The sequence below is a fragment of the Nannospalax galili genome, unplaced genomic scaffold (genome assembly GCF_000622305.1).
Source record: "Nannospalax galili isolate Female #2095 unplaced genomic scaffold, S.galili_v1.0 scaffold2568, whole genome shotgun sequence".
Classification (NCBI taxonomy): Eukaryota; Metazoa; Chordata; class Mammalia; order Rodentia; family Spalacidae; genus Nannospalax; species Nannospalax galili.
Genome location: NW_008357491.1, coordinates 31105 through 51634, shown reverse-complemented (window position 1 = coordinate 51634; position 20530 = coordinate 31105). Strand labels below are relative to the sequence as shown.

Genomic DNA, 20530 nt, shown 5'->3' with positions numbered 1-20530 from the left:
GCCTTTCCACCTTAAGTGTACACTACACAAATCTCTGCTTGTGTGTGTGTGTGTGTGAGGTGGGGGGGGGCAAGGCCTCACTATGTAGCCCCAGCTGGCCTGAAACTCGTTTTGTAGACCAGGCTGGCCTGTTAGAGATCCTCCTGTCTGTAGGTCTCCTGAGTGCTGGGATTAATGGCGCCTACCACCACGACCTGCCTTCTGCGCTTTTACCTGCAAAATGGAGCCTGTAGCTCCAGCTACTTGGGAGGCTGAGGCAGGAGGGTCATTTTGAGTTCAGGAGTTCGAGGCCAGCCCGGGTAACATAATGAGAACCTGTCACTAAAAATGTTTTGAACGGAGCTTGTAGTTAGACATCCAAGTCCAGGGTCTTCGGATGGATCCTTGATAAAGTGATGGGTGATAAACGTGTACTATATTAAACTTACTGCATGCCGCCTGAACTTCGATGTTAACACGTTAACTCATTTAATCATCATAGGAAACAGATACTGTTATAGTCCCCGTTTTACATGTAAGGAAATTGAGAGTGCACAATAATTGCTATATAAATGTTCGTATTATACTTTTTTTTGCTCGAAAAAAGTGGCTGTGCTGAACATTATTTAATTGCCTGCCTCTCCCACTGCACTTCGAGGTCCTGAAAGGCTGGGTGTGTGCGCTCAGCCCTGCCTGGCAGACAGACGGTGTGCGATGAGTAGATACTGCTAAAGGGAATCACAGTCCAGCTAGACCCACCTGCCTTGGTTTCAGGGAGACTTAACAGGGTCAAGTGTGTGGCATGTTACACTGCTCCACAATGGGAGGGTCCTTGTGTCTCTCTAGAAGGCTCCCTGAGACCCCAGTGAGGACACACACACACACACACACACACACACAATCTTCACCTGCTCTACTAGAGTGTGAACCAGAAATCCTGCCATGTGTTTGAGTGATTGGTGCATGGCAGCCTGGGGCATTCTCAGGGGACTCTGTAGGGGCTTCAGGAGAGCAATGTGACTCAGAATCTCATGGCCTCCTTTCATCTTAGCCCCTTCCCTGGGGACCCTGGGGGCTGGGCTCCTCAGAGAGTTCCTAACAGACACCGAGCTCACTTATCATGTGGGCACTTAATTACCAAATGTTTCCATTGTCCTTTGATTACGAGAACAATAGAGGTTGGGTTCTTTTCCCAGCTTTCCAGCTGAGAAGTGGCAAGTCACATTTGACCCTCTCCATCTGACCTCTGGGACCTGGAACGCCCTTTTCTCTTTGGCTTCCCCCATGAAGGAGCAGGTGGAAGGTTTTGTAAGCCTAATTCTGGCAATGATAGACATGATGGGCCCTCCAGGCAGCTCTCCTCCTCCCAAACGGCCTGGCTGACCAGCCTCCAAGCCTTTGGGTCTTCTGGCATTTGGGATGGTCACAGATTAAAATCTGTACAGACTGCCCTTCAACACTGCAAACCAGCTTGTCCTCGTTTCTCTCAGTCTTGTCTGCAGCCAGCACAGGGCCCTCTGCACACAGAGGTGACTGGGAAGTTAGTAGCAAGGGTGGTCACAGGCAGGCGGGACAGTGGTGGCGGTGGCTTTTTAATCCGAGGGATGGGAGGGCCAGCTTGGCAGCACCCATCTGCCTTCCCAGCTGCTTTCAGCTGGAAGTCCCCCTACATCCCATGCCAGGAGCCAGTCTGGCACTCAGGTCCCACAATGCCCAGGAAGTACTGTTAAGGACAGAGCTGCATTTTTGGTGGCTACTCCCAGACCCCCTCCTTCAGCCTTCCCTCACAGTGTAGCTGCTGAGTACTGGCTAGGTGCCAGACTCTGTGCTGTCATTGCCATGTCTCAGTGAGTTCTCACAGAAAGCTTGTGACAGATAAGAAAACTGAAGTACAGAGGGTGAGACCTGTTTGTGGAATGCAACAAGGATTGGAAGCCACTGCTCTGCTTCCTTGTTTCCTACACCCTAGATGTCCAACGCCAGGCTGTGGCTGGACCCCTCCAGTCCCCAGGGCCCCAGCCAGGGGCACCCAGGAAATCCCTGTAGAGTGAGTGATAAAGACTTCCAGGCAGCCTGGCTCACCAGCCCAGCAAACCTGCTGCAAGCCGCCCTGTCCACCTGCTACTGGGACAGGTGTGCACCTCTCGGGGCCTTACCATGAAGGGGGAAGCAGTGTGATGCCAGGACACAGAGGCTAGTTAAGTGACCTTGGGCAATTTGAATGCCTTCATGTGCCTCAGGTACTTTTTCCTAGAAATGAGGATGGTATGGAATATGTTTGGAGTGGCTGTATGATTTGGTCTAATCGCATGACCAGTACTTTGCCTGTTTTATCAATGAATGACATGCTGGTTAAAAGCCCAACTTTGGGGGCTAGAGATGGCTCAGTGATTAAAAGCACCGGCTGCTCTTACAAAGGGAGGACTGGGGTTTGGCTTCCAGTACCCACATGTCAGCTCACAGCCATCTGTAAAGCCAGTTCCAGAGGATCTGACACCCTCTTCTGGTCTCTATGGGCATTGCTTGCATAACATTTATACACATAAAATAAAAATTAATCTTAGCCGGGCGTGGTGTCACACGCCTTTAATCTCAGCACTTGGGAGGCAGAGGCAGGCAGATCTCTGTGAGTTCAAGGCCAGCCTGGTCTACACAGTGAGTTCCAGAACAGCTGGGGCTACAGGGAGACCCTGTCTCAAAAAGACCAAAAATTTTTAAAAAAATAAATAAAAATTTATCTTTTTTTAAAAAAGCATAACTTTGGAGCCAGTTTGCCTGGATGAGGTTCCAGCTTTACCAGCTCCAGCTGTGTGACCTTGGTCCCAGCTGCCTTCCCTCCTTTGGAATTAAACCTAGAGCCTTCTGCATGCTAGACAAGCATTCTGTCTTACTGAGCTACATTCCTTGCCCATAACTCTGTGACCTTGGACAAAATGCTTGCAACTTCTGTGCCTCCACAGTGTCAGTAAAGGACCCTCAGTAAACAAGTGACAAGTCACCTGGCCCTCCTGGCCCACCAAGATGTCAAGCTCCATTTGAAGGGTTTTGCGCACAAGAGTGCATTCTACCCTCACAACAGTGCTCTTAACCAGACACAAGGCCTGAGGAAGTTACAAAACATGCCTGGGGTCGTGCAGCTGGTAAGTCAGAGCCAGGATTCTAGTCCCATATCTGGCAGCTTGTAAATCTAATCACTGGCTGACTATCCTGAGTGCTCCTGCTGGATTTCTGTGGTACAGTTTTCTTTTTCCTTTTTTTTTTTTTTTGCATCCATCCAGGAACATCTTGTTCCCTCTCTGGGCCCCTTTTTCCTCCCGCAGGAGGTGTGGTTTCTCCCTCAGAATCGAAGGAGAAAACTGGGGCATAGTCGGAGCTTAAGTATGGTTCCCTCAGCCCTCATCCAAAGGTGTGCGCCGCATATGGCGCCCTCTGCTGGTGAATGGCAGCCCTGCAGTGCCTCATCCAGATAGGGTTTGCTGGCTGAAGCTTAGGGACACAAGGAATTGCTTTCAGGACAGGCCCTATGGGCCAGGCCTGATGTCCAGTGCCTATGAAATTTGGTATCGATTAGGATCATCATATGACAATTTGCTTGGCCATCTTAGGGTTGGGCTCTTGCTTTGTGACCTGAGCCAGTTTGTTTAACCTCTCTGGGTTCAGTCTGCACAGGAGGAATGTGCTAAAGACGTTCTTTATCATGGTAGAATCAACCCCCACATGATGCTTTGTTCCCTCACATCCAGGGCCTCCAACATTGCCCCGTTTCCTTCAGAAGTCTCCCTGTGTGACCCTGGGCAAAGGACTCAGCTTCAGCCTACCAGATCCCTAGAAGAGTTCATAATAGCAGTGGATGAGATAATGCATTTCACAGGCTCAGTCCAAAGCCAGGCACATGACAGCCAGCCTCCCAAGCTATTCCATTATCACTCCTGTGTTTTCTGATGTCTCAGGCTGTTGTGTGATCTTGGGCAAGCCACCTCACTTCTCTGGTCTCAACCCTAGACAATCCTTTAGAATACCATACATCCAGCTCTCATTTCTGTGTGTGGAACCCAGGCAGGTTTGGGGTGACTTTCTCTGCCTCAAGGGTGATGTAGAAGGCTGATGTTCCTATCTCCCTGATGACAGGCAGAAAAAGTTCTCTTTTGTTTGGGTTCTGGTGGAGATGAGACACAAAGGGAAGATATTTGACTCACCTCCTGACCCCTGTGTACAGACCCTGTATATATGACCTTGGATAAGTCCTGCTTCCTCTCCAGGCTGAAATCTCCATTAGAGAGATGTGGGGGCAGGAGTGCCTCTTCTTAACTATGGGGAGGGGGTAGAAGGTGTGTACACCACCTGAGAATGACTTTAGCGTCCCATGTTCAAGAGGCCCTGTGCTTTAGACTGCAGTATCCATTTAAAAAATAGGGTGTAGGAGTGGTAGAAAGAGAAATTTATGAAAATTAACATGCTAGGTACTTTACACATTGCCTCATGCACCTGCCTGGCCCAAGGGTTGAAGAGGAAGCCTGTCTATAAGTCCTGCTGTGTCTGCCAGCCTTGAAGCCAGCCTTCCCTGAGAGCAGGCACTGCAGTATGCCAGAAGCCTGGTGAGGGCGGAGGACTTGTCCAAGGTCACTGGATAGGGAGCTGGATTTGAGCCTCCATAGCTAATGTTTTCTCTAGAACATCAGAGAGGGCCTGGGGGCCTGCTGGGGGAAGGAAGACAGGCAGAAGTAGAGGTGGGGGCCAGGGGGAGGATGAAAGATGAGTGTCTTCCAATAGTGTCACACAGTTGGCCTTTGTCTCATGGGGTAGTGGTGCGCTGGAGTGAGGAAGCTGGAAGATGGTCCAGTGCTCTGTTCATTTTTGTAAATAATTATCAACAGTAATGACTCATACTCACTGAGCACTGACTGTGAGAGGCTCCTGTTAGGTCTTTATGACATTAGCTCATGTCTAAGGTCATGTCCTCCCACACCTTTTTGAAGAAACCTGAAGCCTGGAGAGGGGCCTTGACCCTCCCTGTGTCACACAACAAGCTCTTATCAGAGCCCAGTGGCCCTCCTTAATGGAGCCAGCCCAAAGCTCTTCTTCCCAGATTCCTACCTCTCCTCCAGGAAATTGCTAAGCCCAGTCCTACCTCTCTGTCCTGAGATGGGCAGGAGAAGAGTGGGCTGGGTGGGAGTGGTGACTGTCCAGGCTGCTGGGTTCCTGGAGAGGGCTTATCCTGCCGCAGTGGGGGCCGCAGGGCTGCTGAGTGGGTATATTTAGAGCCGCTTCTTGCTGCGCCAGGGCCTCAGGCCTCAAGAATCAGCGCCAGCCAGCTGAGCAGAAAGCCAGGTCTGTCAGCAGCAAAGCAGGATAAAAATAGTTTCTCCTGTCTGCTCACAGAACTGGGCAAAGGGGCTGAGTACCTCCCCCTCCCCTATTATAGCATCTTTGTTAGCTGTTCCCTGGGCAGCAGACCAGGACACCCACCTACCTGCTCCAGAGGCCTGGCAGCAGGTATATCTATGCGCAAGGGAGCAGGGGCAGAGTGAGGTCTGAGTGAACATGACCAGAGCTAGGCCTGGGGTTGATGCCTACTGACCTAGGTTCAAGGGGATTCTAGAGAATTCCAGTCCCTCCCTCTCCTGAAATTCCCCATACTCTGGTGTTTTCTGACAGCGACCCAGTTCCTGTGGTCCACAGCTCTGTGGAAATCAATAGAAAGACTTTACAAGGGGTTGTAGCGATGGGAGATCTGGAGTTGTCAGCCCTGGCCCGGAGACAGATCCTGCTGCTGGGCTTCTTTGAGACAGGTACACTGCACAAGGCCTACCTCCTCTTGGGCTCTGCTTTCTGCTCTTCTCTCTCTCTGCCCTAGAAGCGTACAATCAAAAGACCCCTTCCAAAGTCCCCTACCCAGTGGCTGGCTGCAGACACCTCACTCTAGGGGAGAGTGCAGTGGGAAAGGAAGCCTAGAGGTCTAGGACCCCCACTTTTTAGCAGCATCTTTTCTTGTACCCCAGAAGGCCCCCCCAGACCACCCACCTAGGAGGTGTGTTAAGCTCCACCAACTATGCTCCAGGCACCCTGCCTCTTTCCCTCTGTAGCGTGCAGGGGATCCAACCAGGCTGTCCTTCCTGGCACACTGGGTATGTATGTGCACGTGCGTGGCCCTAGAGCCTTCGGGCTGTAGACTCTGAGCTGACGCCAGGGACTTGCATGCTCTCTTGCCTTCTGTCAGGAATCACTGCCAGTCTCCCTTCCCCCATGGTACCCAGACTCCATATTCCATGTGTACCCTACAATTCCATGTTCCCACTGAGTCCTGATAATTCACAGGGAAACATGACTCTGAGTCCCTAGAAGGTCAGAGCTGCTCTTTTCATGAGAGATGATATTGAAGCAGAGGAAGATGAGCTAAGGCTACCCAAAAAGTCTAACCCATCCAGGCTTGAGAATGGGTCTGAAATGACCTTGGACTGGAAACTGGACCTGGCTCTTAATCCTGGACCCAGAACCATGAGATGGAGCAGTTCCTAGGCACTGAACTTGACCATGAGTTTGTTTAGGATATCAGACCCAGTCCTACAACCTTAGATATTGACCTTGGGTCTAGAATCTGGGCCTAGTCTTTAACCTAAAGTTGGACATAAACTGGAACTGGAGGTGACATATCTTTAACTTGGACTTTGATTTGGACCAAGATCAATATGCCAGGGGCCATGCAGCCACAAAAGACTCAGATGGGGGTGGGGGGCCTGGAGAAATGGCTCAGGGGTTAAGAGCACAGACTGCTCTAACAAAGGACCTGGGCTTGATTTCCAGCACCCACATGGCAGCTAACAAGCGCTCAGAACTCCAGGTCCAGGGGATCTGATGCCTTCTGACTTCCACAGGCATTGCATGACACTGGAGCACTTACATGCAGGCAATACACTCATACACATAAAATTTTAAGAAAAACTCAGACCTGCTGGGTGTCCTTGGGTACCTCCCCAGCCTTCTTTGGGCTCCCTCTGCCAAGGGATTGGGATAGCCTTTTTTGTATCCTCAGATGGACATGTTGAGGTGTGGGGAGGATGTGCTGCAACTGGGTCTGCTTAGCTGAGCTCCCAGGCCTGGCCTGGAGCGACTATTCGGCGCCTTCAGAGGCAGTGAGAGAAAGCAGGAGTGGGTATAATATGGTCAACTAGATAAGCCCATGGGTAGGATAGGAGCAATTCCTCAGCCTGCTTGGGGAGGCTTAATGTAGCTGCAGAGGGCAGACAGCTCTGTTATTGGATCGGCATTGATCCTTGTCTGCTGGGGAGAGTGTGGGGTGGATGGGGCTGGGGTGCAGAGGGTGGGTACTGGCTACCAGCTAGAGGTCAGAGGCAAGTTTGAGGGGAAGCAGATGTTACAGGAGATGTCCTTGGCAGGGGTCCACAGAGACTAGTGATGTGCAGGCGGTATGTAGCTGCTTTCTCTGGAATCCCAGAGTCCCAGCAGAGCTGATGGGCATTGGGGCTGGGAGGGTGGGCTTGGTGGAGTTGGAGGACGAGCTTCTGTGAGGGTTAGGATGGTGAGTTGGTACTTCCCAGAAAGACATATCTGTGCTCAGAGCCACCCTAGTGGCAGAGAGGAAGGGAAGGCTCCCTGGAGGCAGCAAACAAGAGGGCCACAGGGGCCAAGGGGCAGAAGAGGCCTTCTACTGAAGGGCCTGGGGGATTTAGATCTTGTCCCTTTTCTTCTAGAGCTCTGCAGAGACTCAGCCCTGAGCTCTTCCAACTCAGTGATGGGACCCTTCCCTATTTTGAGGTTCTGTGGGTTTGGGGGTCACTCTGGAACTACATATACATGATTTGCTTCCAGCTCTGTCAGGTAGCAGAGGCTGAAAACAAAGGGAGTGGGTGGGGGGGCAGGGAGCAGAATATGTGTGTGTGCATGTAGGCGGGGGTCCTTCAGGAATTCTCTAGCATCCTTAGGCATTTCCAGAGCTGGAGTGTGTGTGGAGGGGGGTGTTCACCTCTTTCTTTTGAGGTCTTGTACCTTTATGTTCCTCTGACCTCTATCTACATTTGCAATGTCCTCACCCCCAGTCTCATCCTGACTCTGTAGCCCTGGCTTCAGGAACGGCTTGTAAGAGGGTCTTTCTAATAACTGGAACTACCTCCAGTCCCCAGCCCTCCCTCCTCCCTCCTCCCTCCTCCCTCTCTCCCTCCCTCTCTCTCCCCACCCCCCACCCCCTTCCTCTCTTTCTCCTTGTTTACCCAGCACACTTACACATGCTGGGAGAGGGGAAAAAAAAAAAAAACGTCAGCTCAGCAATTTTTCACACTTCCCTCAAACGCTCAGCAAGGTTATTTCCGGCAGAGTGGAGACAACAGGCCACCAGGAGCCAGCAGGCTCTCTGAGGACCCTCCAGAATCCCCACCCACCCAGGGAGCCCTCATTACTCAGTCTGGACACACCCCAGGGAGGGAACAGACCCCTGAAAGCAGGACAGAACAGACCTTATGCTTCCTAGTCAGACCCAGTCTTGAAGGGCCGTCCTTCCCGATTTCCCACACTGACCATTCACAGCAGACAAGGCAAGGTGGTCCAGGCAGGGTGCCTGTTTTCCCTTGGTGCAGCCTGCAGAGACCGAATCTGGGAAAATTGCCCTTCTCAGGCAGAGGGTGGATGAAAAGAGTCCCAAGGATACCTTGACAGTGGCTCTCAGTATTTCGTAGGACCCTTGTCCAGGCATCTCCAGTACCTCCCACATCAGTTATCCTTCACAGAAACCAAGCTTGTCAAAGTTGGAAGGATGATAGTTTGTGATATCTAAACTCTTACACTACTGGGGAGGCTGAAGACCAGAGAAGGGAAGGCAGTTGCCCAAGGTCACAGTGCAAGTCACAGATCCAGAGCCAGGCCTCATGAGTTCCAGGCCTGGCATGTGGTTATCAGACAGCCCTGGTTTTTCCACAGACAAAGTTGATCTAGAGCCCTTTGGGAAAGGGACAAAGATGGGATGGTTCTAGGATGCCAAACTTGGTGGGACCTCCACAGAGATACCCTTTCCCCTGCCGTATTTTTCATTCATTCAGAGGCTCATTCCAAAGCCTGTCTGGACTGAATTCAAGGCAAAGCATTCTCTCACCTCCCTCCTGAGGAACAGCCTGCAGTTTTGGCTGTGGTGGGAAATTCTCTGGGATTCTCTGGGTTTCCTGAGCTGGCCCAGGGACAGGATCAGGGGGGCCTTAGGAGAGCTTTGTATCAGCTTCCTGAGGGATCCATACCCCAGACCTGCAGAGACTGTACTTCCCACCAGCTAGCAGCACATGCTCCCCAGCCTTGGCAGAGAGCCCCAGGTCCACCTTCTGTCCTGCTAGCCCTCAGCCCAGCCATCTCCCTAGACTTCTGTCTTCCACCCTGAAGTCCTGGGTCAAGAAAAGACAACACTAGAGGGGGGCACATGTGGGCAGAAGAGGGAAGGGTTCTGTGGATAGCTGAAGGGGTCCACAAGGTGAGGGGCTTTAGCTGTGCCCTTGATCACTGCCTAACTTCTTTGACCTTGATGAGGTCACGGAGCCTTTTGCTCAGCACCCTCTCTTCACCTGGCTTGGCAGAGTGCTGGTACATGGCTGAAGTGCTTGGAAGTCCCCCGGGAGATGCCCCCACCCTCCTAGGCTCCTGTCTTTGCCACCTCAGCTCCCCACTCATGCTCATTCTCAGTGCACTCCTCCCCTCTCCAGTTCTCTCTCTCTCTCTCTCTCTCTCTCTCTCTCCATGTGATGTCAGATGTCTCACTGCCAAAGTGACTCCTCCTCCCCAGACACCTGTCCTGATGGAGCTGTTGAGGAGGGTGCTTTTGTGATACTCCCCTCAGTGGAGGATAGACCCACCAAAGCAGCCTTCTCCTGCTCTCTAGAGGTCACCCCCTTCGGTGCCTGAATGACCCCCTCTTGTCCCCCAAATCCTTGTCTCTGCAAGAACTTACTCTGAGATGTTAGAGATGGAGTGGGGGTGGGGCAGGAGGTGGGGGAGCCTTCAGAGGAGCAGCAGGTTTGGTTCTGGGGGGGGGCGCTGAGAAGCTAGGGGGAGTGCAGCCCGAGGGACCAGGAGCCACTTTAGGAGAAACCCCTTCTAATAATCTCTTCCTTTCAGTCCCCAGGACAAGCTCAGCCTTTGGCAGGCATGTGGCTGAGGGTAACAAAAGAGTTGTTGAGAGGAGGGCCTGAGAGCACTTGTCTGGCACTGCGGGGGGGGGGTAGGGCTGAAGGGAGGTGTTGTGCCCCCGGCTTCCCCGGGGGAGCCAATCTCCTCTTCCCAGCTACCGGTGGTCCTGGCCCCTTACCTTCCACCCGGGCGCGCGCAGGCAGCCAGTCCCTCTCCTTCAAAAGGGAGAGGGTACTTACTCCAAACCGCCCCCGCTAGCCTAAGGGGCGTCCTGTCGGCTCTATCACCCCCTCGCTCCAGCCTGATTCTAGGGCCACAACTTTCGAAGTCCCGACTGGCGCGTGGCTGCGGGATGGGCTGACCCTGCCACTTTCCTTTGTACGACCTAGCCCCAGCCCCGCCCGGCCGGCCCTCGGGAAGTCCGGGAGGAGCACCCGGCCCGGCCCGAGGGAGCTCCTCCGGGGTTCCCCACCGCGGCCCAAGTTGGGGCAGCCCCGAGCTCCCGTCACCGGGGCCGGTCCCACTTACCGGGGTCCCCGGGAGGCCCGCGGGCGCCAGGCAGCACGTAGGCGGTCTCCAAGGGGTGGTAGGTGGGGGCCGACACCCCGCTGCACTGGAAGCCGTCCGCTTTGATCTTCTTCACCAGGAAGGAGCGCGGCATGGTGCGGCAGGCTGGGAACGCGCGGGGCCGGGGGCCGGCTGTGGGCGGCCGGTGCGGGCTTCAGCACTGGACAGCTCCCAGCGGGCGGGCGCCGAGCTGCCCCGGAGGCGGCGGCCGCGGCTAGTGCTCGGGTCCCGCTCGGGCGCGGCGGCGGCGGCGGCGCGCAGACAGCCTGTCGCTGGAGCTGTGCTCAGCACTCTGGCTGCCGGCTTTATATGGGACGCAGGCTGGAGGAGATCAGGTGGTTCCTCCAGCAATGGAACTGTTCAGCGCTCTAATCCATCAAACGTCCCCCAGGACAATCGCTGCCCACACGTTCCCCTGAACCGGCGGCGGTGGGGGCAGGACCGGCGCAGAGCTGCGAGCAGGCAGGAGGGAGAAAGTGAGGGCCAGACAGGCGCAGAGATGGGGAGAGCCCGAGAAAGGGGGAGAGAGCGCGTGTGCGTGCGTGTGTGTGTGTGTGTGTGTGTGCGTGTGTGTATGTGATGGAGAGAGAGACCCAGAGAAGGACAAAAAGACATGAGCGAGAAACAGAAGACGCAGAAAGTGGCGACATGCACTTCCGCACCCACGGGAGGAGAGAAAGGTCAGGACACGCACACACAAAGCCCCCCCACCCTCTGTGGAATGCGAAGAAAGGGAAAGAAAAGTGCGGAACGCAGGGAGAAGCCGAGGGGCGCGAAGGGAGGGCAGCCCGGCGCAGGTGGGGTTCAGGCACATGGGGACTGGGGAGGAGGGTGGAAAGAGAGTGAGCGGGCCAGCCACCACCCTCGGCCCCAGTTCTGAAGTGGCTTGCGGATGTCCAGCTTTAACGAGAGGAAGTCTCCCCGCCCCCAGCTTGGGCTCCCACTAGAGCCCCCTATTGGGTTTGGGGTTCAACTTTCCTCTCCAGAACTGGTGGAGGGAGCGGGTCCCCCACGCTGTTGCCGGCCTCGCTCAGCCGGTCCTGTTCCGGTGCCTAGCTCAGGCAAGCGCTGGGAGAGGAAGTGAAAATCGTCCAGTAATTAATTTCCCTGCTGCCGGGGGGTGGTGGTTTTGACACATCCGAGGCTGTGCCTTTCCCTGAAGCGGGGGAGCAGACAATAGAGACACGTGGTTGGGGGTGGGGGGGAGGGGGAACAGGGCTCCTGCGGGAACTCTTTGCAGGTCAGCTCCTTTGTTTCTGGAAGGATCTAAGCAGACCCCCACCCCCTACCCCAATCCAGTCCAAAGCTGGGGGGAGCACCCATGTCTTAGCAGGACCAAGGAGCTGGAGAGCTCAAGTCTCCTGCTCAGAGGCAGTCTGGCAAAGACTGGGGCAGTGGGCCGGACTCAGTAGGCCTGAGGTGGGTCAGTATGCTTTGGGGTGAGTCTCAGCATTGGCCTCTGGGGATGCTGGGTTCTTTCTGGCCAATGGCATTCGATTATGGATGTAGAACTGGTGAGTGGAGACTTTAGGGACTGGGTCCCCCAATGCCTGTTGTGAGTAGAAGACCCTGAATGGAGGTGCCTGAGGTTAGTCGCACAGTAGGTTAGCAGCAGTTTCCAGCCCCATCAGTGTGCTCTGGGCACCATGAAGTCAGCTATCTTTGGCAGTCTTGGAAGTGTGGCTTAGAATTCTCCCAGTAATAGCCTGGTGTGGTGGCCCACATCTTTAATCCCAGTATTCATGAGGCAGAATCAGGCAGATGTCTATGAGATCCAAGCCAGCCTGGTCTACATAGTGAGTTCCAGGCCATCTAGGGCTACAGGGAGACCCTGTCTCAAAAAGACAAAAAACAAAACAACAACAACAAAAAAAACCTCAACAACAACAACAAAACGAAACAAACAAACTCTTAGGAGTCCCTGCCCATCTTCCTAGTTTGGTCACATTGCTTATATTTTGCCCTTTGGGACTCGTTTCCCCCCCACTCAGTCACTGAGTGTTGAAATGACCGCAGCCCTTAACTCATGCTCCTCCTTCTTGTCCTGTGCTTCAGCCTGCTCCTGGATCTTCAGCCTAACTGCCCTCTCCACCTCTATGTAGGGTGACAAAGTGGCATTCACCAAGAAGGTGAAACCCCAGCTAACCTTGTCCTGATGAGTGGAGACTTCTTGTGAGTAGAAGACCTCAAGACTTAACTGATGGGGCTGGAGAGATGGTTCAGCTGTTAAGAGCACTGGCAACTCTTGCAGAGGACCTGGGTTTAATTTCCATCATCCACATGGCAGCTAACAACTGTCTGTAACTCCAGTTATAGGGGAATCAGAGACTTTCTCTGACCTCTGCACGCATTGCACGAGATGGGTGCACTTACATTTGTGCAGGCATTACACTCATACACACAAAATAATAATTAAAAAAGAGATTTAGCTGAGGCAGCATATCCTTCAGAGGGTGGCCTTAACTTCTATCATTGTAGACCGAGCCAGCTTGCCCATCAGTCTCTGAACCTGTGAGGACAGGACTGTCCTGTATATGGCTCAGCATACTCTGAACAGTGTCTACTAGGGTATCCCAGTTCCCTTACCTACTAGCTATAGAGCCTTGAGAAAGTTGCTCAACTGATGTGTGCCTCAGTGTCCCCATTTATAAACTGGAAACAATACTTGTTGCTATCTCAGGGATTGTTGGGAGCATCACAAGAGTAGTCTCCTGTATATGAAGGACTTAGAATGACTACTGTTTATAAGTGCTCAGTAGCCCAGGTTCTGTGCACACAGTTTTGCCTGCTGCACCCAGCACTCATTTCACACTTATGGAATAGCTCTGAGCTAGACATCTCTGGTGCTCACTGTCTTGGAGCTGACATCTAAGAGACACTGAGCAGGGAGTGGGGAGTGCTTAAGACAATGCTGTTCTTTCAAAGAAGTGTTTGGGGACTAGAAAGATGGCTCATCAGTTAAGAGCACTGGCTGTTCTTGTTGAGGACCAGAGTTTGGTTCCCAACATCCATATGGCAGCTAACAACCATTTGTAACTCCAGTTCTAGGGGATCTGTTGCCCTCTTTTGGCCTCTATGGGAATTTTACACAAAACACTGGCACACATTAAAAAAATTAATCAAGAGGTCTTTGGTGCTAGGAGGGACCTAACAATAGATGACAGAGGTTGCTAGAGACAATGGTCTAGGAGAGGGGACATTTGAGCTAAGATGCAAGACAGACATGGAGGAGCCAGGCAACTAGACCTCTAGGCAGAGGCATCCTAGGTTCAAAGGTTCTGAGGCAGGAAGGAGCTTGAGCTTATTGAGGAATGAGCTAGGAGGAGATGAGGCCAGGAGGGTTGGCAGGGTTGAATTACAGAGGGTACTCACAAAGCCCAGAATGAGTGAGGACCCAGTGCAAGGCAATGACATTCAGCCTGTGACTCAGGCTGCAGTATTTACTAGGTGGCCCTGTTGACAGGATTCCTGTTTAGAAGAAGCTGTCTGCATGATGTGGCCCTTATTTGTGGTGTGGCCATATTCCTGGCTCTGTGCTGGATCTTAGGCTATCTGTCTTCTATGAGTGCCCAGGGCACTGGGGGTTAATAAGACAATCAGGCGCCAGGGGACTCACCACTGCTTGGCGGAAGGTTCCACTGCTCCAGCCTCCTGTCTCAGAATTGAGCCCACATTGCTTACTAAGGGCCCCAAGGATTCATAGCCACTAGGATAGAGATGGACTGGATTCTCCTCCATCAAAACTTCTCATTGGGCAGGACACAGGGTGACCCACCCCTTCACTGACCAGTAAAGGTTCCACAGAAGTGACATATCTCAGTCCACTAGTGTCTGGCTGAGGGTAAGATCCCCAACCTTTGACCTCCCTTGAGAGGTGATTTATACCTTTATCAAATATGATGGTATCTTTTAAAATACTTTACTTATTATTTTTATTTTATATGTATGAGTGCTCTTAACTGCTGCCATCTCTCTAGCCCTGTGATGGTTAGTTTTTCTTGGTCTTTTTTTGAGACAGGGTCTCCCTATAACCCCAGCTGTCCTGGAACTTGCTACGTAGACCAGGCTGGCCTTGAACTCACAGAGATATATCTGCCTCTGTTTTCCCAGTATTGGGATTAAAGTTGGGCACCATCACACCCAGCTGTGATTGTTAGTTTTGTTTTTTTTTTTAAATATTTTATTATTTTTAATGCGTGTATTGCCTGCACATAGGTAAGTGCACCTGTGTCTGGCAGTGCCCACGGAGGACAGAAGAGACTTTGGATCCCCAGGAATTGGTGTTAAGTTGTGGACAGTTGTTAGCTGCCATGTAGGTGCTGGGATTTGAACCCAGGTCTTCTGCAAGAACAGTCAGTGTTCTTAAATTGCTGAGCCATCTCTCCAGCCCTGATGGTTAGTTTTGATCATGATCTTGACACAATCTAGACTCACCTGGGAAGAGAGTCTCAATGAGGGGGCTGTGTAGATCAGGTTGGCCTATGGGCATGTCTGTGAGGAATTTCCTAAATTGCATTAACTGATGTGGGAAAATCCTGAGTTTGGGTCCTGGACTGTATAAAAGTGGAAAAGGAGAGCTAAAGGCACGCATGCATGCATACCTTTCTCTTTCTGCTCTTGACTGTGAAGGTGACTAGCTAGCTGCTTCAAGTGCCTACCTTGACTTCCCAGTAGTGATGGACTGTAACCTGGGATTGTGAGTGAAAATAAACCGTTTCTCCCTAACTTGCTTTTTGTCAGGATATTTTATCACAGCAACAGAAATGAAACTGAGACAGCAGCTAAGAAGACACTTTCAGCGGCTGGAGAGATGGATCAGTGGTTAAGAGCACTGGCTGTGGTTGCTCTTGCAGAAGACTGGGTTCGATTCCCAGTACCCAAATGGCAGCTAACAACCATTCGTAACTCCAATTCCAGGGGAATCCGATGCCCTCTTCTGATCTCCAAGGGCATTGCATAACATGGGTGTTCTTACACACATGCAGGCAAAAAAAAAAAAAGTAGTAAATAAAAAAATAATTTTTAAGAAAAGAAAATACTTTCAGCTGAGGGGATGATGAAATACACTGTGGTGGTCTAGCTTCATCATTAGGACACCAGGAAGAGCCTCCTGTCTCCTGCTATCCCCAACACCGGCTTACAGGGTTCAGAAAGTCCACCGTTAGGTTATCTCCAGGTCACAGCAAACAAGGACACTCTATCTTTCCAAGGGTGTTGGCTGCAGTTCCAGGTCAGAATGAAACCCCCCGCCCCAAGGGTTTTTAGGAAGATGCCCACTCTATGGATAACTACGTGGGGGAAGATCCTGGCTTTATGTTGAGTGAAGTATGCAGAATCCAGAATTCTCTTGCAGCGTGTTCACAGCTGTGACCCCCAAGTCAGAATTAACATGTATGGAAAAGAAAAAGGTGGCTGCTGTGATGGGGAGTGAGTTTTCCTGTTTCTTTTTGTATTTTTCAAAAAGACCATGAAATTATTCAGTCCAACAAACCCTGTTCTTGAGTGTTTCAAACTATTTACTTCTAAATATAAGAAGTAGAGTTTAGTAAACTGTGTTACAATATCCATACCCTCCTTCTGACTTGGAGACAGCATTGCCACAAGGTCACAGTGGGTACCAAATGCCAGCACATCTGTGCTGTGCTCAGAGCAGAGCCTGGCCACAGCCACAGGACAGCATAGCTGGTCTTTGCTTTGCTCATCTTCACTCACCTGAGCCTCAGCAAAGCCTCCTGGGGGAAGGCTGCTACGGGCCTATTCTATAGATCAGGGTGAATGACTAACTTAAAGTCTCATAGTCCTCACACAGAGGAACTGGGGAGGGTCCCATGTTGTAAAGTCTCATAGTCCTCACACAGAGGAACTGGGGAGGGTCCCATGTTGTATTAGGGTTCTCCAAAGAAACAGAACCTTTAGAATGAATATACATATATATGTATAGAGATTTATCAGCTTAGCGCACCTAGGCTCAGCCCTGTGCAAACCATGAATGGACGCAGGGTGCATAAGAGGTCACTGGGTTTTTAAGAGATGGGACCTTAGAGACAGCGTTCGTGGTAAAGATCCCCAAAGGTGACTGTCAAAGTACAGTTCTGTCTGGCCCTTACAAGTAGCAGTGTTTCTGCGGTCTTCTCATTGGAGCAGCAATGTGCCTGCCAAGGTGGTCAAGGTCTTCGTGCTGCCTCGGACCAGTATTCTTCCAGAAAAGGGGTCAGTGCTAGGTGCTGGGTACTCTCTGAGTCGGCAGACATTTTTCTTTGCTTCTCCTTCTGCCCATCTCAAGCACTTGTTCTGGCCTTCTGCCCTCTTGGAAATCTGAAATAAACAACGTTGTGAGTAAATATGAAAAGGTATTCCCTTGCCTCCTACCGTATAATCGACCACCCCTTCGCCATGGCCTGTCCTAAAAAACATCACCTCTGTATCCCTCTTTCATCCAGGATGTTGGGGTTCAACATGGAAGGTCCTGTCACTGTCCCATCCATATGAGGCTGGACTAAGGCTTTGTCCCTTGATTATGAGTGGTTCCAGGGGTTTCTCTTGTCCCCATGCTGTGGCCCAACATGCCTTGGAGGCCACAAAGTAGCAGCAGCAACATTGTTTCTGATAAGTGCAGAAAGGTAAATACTTCAGACCTTTCTGGGAGATACTGATGAAAGTAAGCTAAGCAAGGGATCCTAGAGTGTGGGTCCAGCAGGGGGATGCTGAGTTCATCATGATCCTATCTGAGGGTCTCTGGGTTCATTCAGTAGGTGGAAATTTCTCAGGAAACCATGGCGCACAGAGAGGAAAGCCGTGACTATCAGGGGAGGGCGTCTCAGTGGTTGTCCCTCCCACAGTTCCCTGCTCTCTGCCATACCTGGTGCCGGCCCCGTCTCTGGATTCAAATGACAAACACTTCAGATTTCATGTGGGATCCACTCAAAGGACAGTTGAGCTCACCTTGAAGGTGGCTGGCTGTGCTGGTGAAGTGTGGGCACTAGACATGCAGCCTTCACACAGCTCCCGTGAAGCAGTAGTAGTGTGAGAACTGTCGGAGGCGGGAGTGCAGACAGGAGCTAGCTGAGTTGTTGGGACATGGAAGCGTTACCAAGAGGGGGAGTCACATGAAATATGAAATTACCTTGTTTCAAAATGTGAGTCTTCTCCATTTCAACAAATCTTCAGTACTGTCAAGTTGGGACCAGCCACATAGGGAGGAGGTGGAGCCGTTCCTGTGTGTGTGGAGGGGGATCATCCAGATACAAGTATTGAAAGTCAAGATGACTCATGGTGCAAAGTCAGACAGGCCCAGTGATTGGTACTGGGGTGAGCTGTAGGGGTCTATGGATCTGGGGGTGGGGGACTGTGCAGTAGCCAGAACACTCCTGAGGGTTGCCCCATAGCCAATGGACTCACCTGTCCCTGTCCACTCTACCTTCCCACCTGGGCTCCAGATGGATCCTCCTGCATCTCCGGCCTCCCTTGCTGTCTCCAACCTGATCAGCAACTTATAGCTAGGACATACACAAGGAAACAGGTCAGGCCCAGGGTGGTCTTTGGTGTCCAGTGCCACTGTCTCCTCCAATGGCCCAGAGGCCCATCTGGAGGCTGGCAGCTTATCTGAGGAACTCACTGTGCATTTAAGTCCTGTGGAACTTTGTGGTATTCTCCAGTTTCCATGTTCATCACCAGTATTCTGTGATCTTTCTTTCAGGGTTTCTGAGTGCTTCAGAGTGATTCTTTGGCAGGAAGCCATTCCGGAGTGACTGGCCTTCATAGAACTGCCTCGGGAATGTCAGAAGAAAACTGGACTCAGGCTCTTTCCATCTTCCCTCACTCCTCAGGGTCCTAGCTGACCTGAGAAGGATGGAACCCTTCCCTCCTTCCGCCGCAGACATGGGGGCATTTTCTGCTTACTGTTGGCTAGGGATGTGGACACAGACACCCATTGGCACACAGCCACTTGGAATTCCTATCCCGCTCTCTCCTTGGGTGTCTGCGTCTAGGCCAAGCTGCTCCCCACTTTCTAGCTCTCTAGGATCAGCCTCCTGCAAGTTCAGTGACTCCCACATCACTTGAAACAGACATGATAAAACTAGTCTCTCACCCCGGGCTTCCTCACTGGTGAGGCAGGTGACAGACATATCAAAGGAAGCCTTGCTGCTCTCTGGGTCAGGAGTACAGTCTCTAGTCACATCTTTGATTTGCCCAGAGGAGGATTTTGCAGATGTGAACTCTGAAGATGAGCAAGTCCATAGTGAACTCTTGGTGGTACTGCTCTGAGCGGCTCCTGGAGGGCTGCTTATGACGTGAGCCATGTGGACTTCCCGTGGGAGTGCTGTCCAGCGCAGGTCCTCTTCAGGAGGGATAACTTGTCGTCCTGACTCCTCTTCAATAAATACAGGGTGAAAGGCATTCTTCAGCTCTGGCCACCTTTTTCTCTTCTCCATGACACTCAGGTCGAGCGGACAAAGTAAACATGGGGAGACTAGGGGCACTGGATGCCCTACTTAGAGGGAAAGAAGTGCAGGGGTCATGGCACTACTCTGCCAATTACACATTAAAAGTTCCAGAATGTGTGACTGCATGGGCTGGAGCAAAGTGGAAACCACCCATGCTGGCTTGCCATGGCTCCTATGTAGCAGTAGAGGAGGTTGTGTGAGTTTAGAAGGCAAGAGCAAGGTGCATTCTTGGGTCATGAGGGCAATTCCGAGAGGGGCGGTCACATATGTATTCACCTGTTTCAATGGGGGCACCTTACCAAGTCAACAAATCTTCACTAGTGTCAACTGTGGACTTGGCACACAGAAGACAGGAGTGTGTATTTGTGTATTCATCCAGATATAAAAATGAGAGTGCAGTTGAGATGACGCAGGGTGAAAAGTATGAGGTCAGGAGCTGGTGCTGGGGTGGGCTGTGAGGCTCTCTGGATCTGGGACAGTGCTGCCTAGTAGTCAGGATACTGCTGAGTTCTTTAGCACAGCCAGTAATCACTCATCTGACCCTGTCCACTCTACTTTCCCACCTGGGCTTTTGATTCACCTTCCAGGCATCAGTGTTCTGTTGCTGTCAGCAAATTACAGCAAGAAACACACAATCCAACAGGTTAGGCCCAGTGTGGTCTTCTGTGTCCTGATCCTCTGTCCCTCCTAATGACCCATAGACTCATCTGGAGGCTTGCGGCAGAGATGAGGTTCTCACTGTGCATCTAAGGTCCCATGCACCTTTGGGATTGTCCTTGGAGTTTGCCTGATGATCACCAGCATTCTGTGGATCTCGCTTCTCAGGGTCTCAGAGTCCTGCAGCGTGTTTCATCAAGGAGCTGCCTGTTGGGGAGGGTTAGGTAGATGTTGAGGTCAGAGCTGGCACCCAGAATCTTCCCTCACTCCTCTGGATGCCGGCTGACCTGCAGTGTGGGACTCCCTCATTACTTCCTCTACATGCACATAGGTGCTTTGCCCTTACATTAGCTAGTGATGTTTACACAGCTTCCCACTGGAACACCGAAACCTGGAATTCCTACCGTGGCTCTCTCCTGTGGCTGTCTGCATCCATGCCAGGCTGCAATCTACTCTCGGGTGTTAGCCTCCAGGGAGTTCAGTGATTTCCACAGCACTAGAAAACAGAATAAAGTGAGTCTCTTAGTGGTGATAGGCACGATAATACTTGACTGTGCTGGCCCTGTGTTGGGATGATTCCTCAAGAATGATCCACTGGTCCCTTTCAGCAACTCTCTCCTCCATCCTTCTCCACCCTCAGATTGCCATCCTCTGCTATCTACATCTAGTACAAAGTTCTCAGGATTCTCAATAGGAGGACAGATAGTATGTTATTTGCTTTCTGTGATGATAGATGTAATGTCACCTAACCCCTCAAATGTGTA

At 51.7% G+C, this 20530-nt stretch overlaps 1 protein-coding gene and 1 long non-coding RNA gene across 5 annotated transcripts in view; both read right to left on the bottom strand.

The window, feature by feature from the left end:
* Positions 1-10759, bottom strand: part of LOC103751636 (transcriptional repressor scratch 2-like) — a 13784-nt gene extending 3025 nt beyond the window's left edge. The window contains exon 1 of the mRNA XM_008855142.1: positions 10627-10759. Within this exon, the coding sequence (XP_008853364.1) occupies positions 10627-10759 (133 nt within the window). The remainder of the gene's footprint in view (positions 1-10626) is intronic.
* A 5870-nt stretch (positions 10760-16629) lies between these two features.
* On the bottom strand, positions 16630-19788 carry LOC103751625. Of its 4 annotated transcripts, none has more exons than XR_001872090.2 (6): positions 18755-19788; positions 18281-18428; positions 17789-18161; positions 17525-17695; positions 17083-17268; positions 16630-16980 (listed from the first exon to the last, which is right to left on the bottom strand). It is a non-coding gene; the product is annotated as an uncharacterized LOC103751625 (long non-coding RNA). The 4 variants fall into 4 exon arrangements; XR_003847317.1 differs by having other exon boundaries at positions 17083-17695; positions 17789-17879; positions 18064-18161; XR_001872089.2 differs by having other exon boundaries at positions 17083-17695; positions 18281-18432.
* Between the last annotated feature and the right edge of the window lie 742 nt (positions 19789-20530).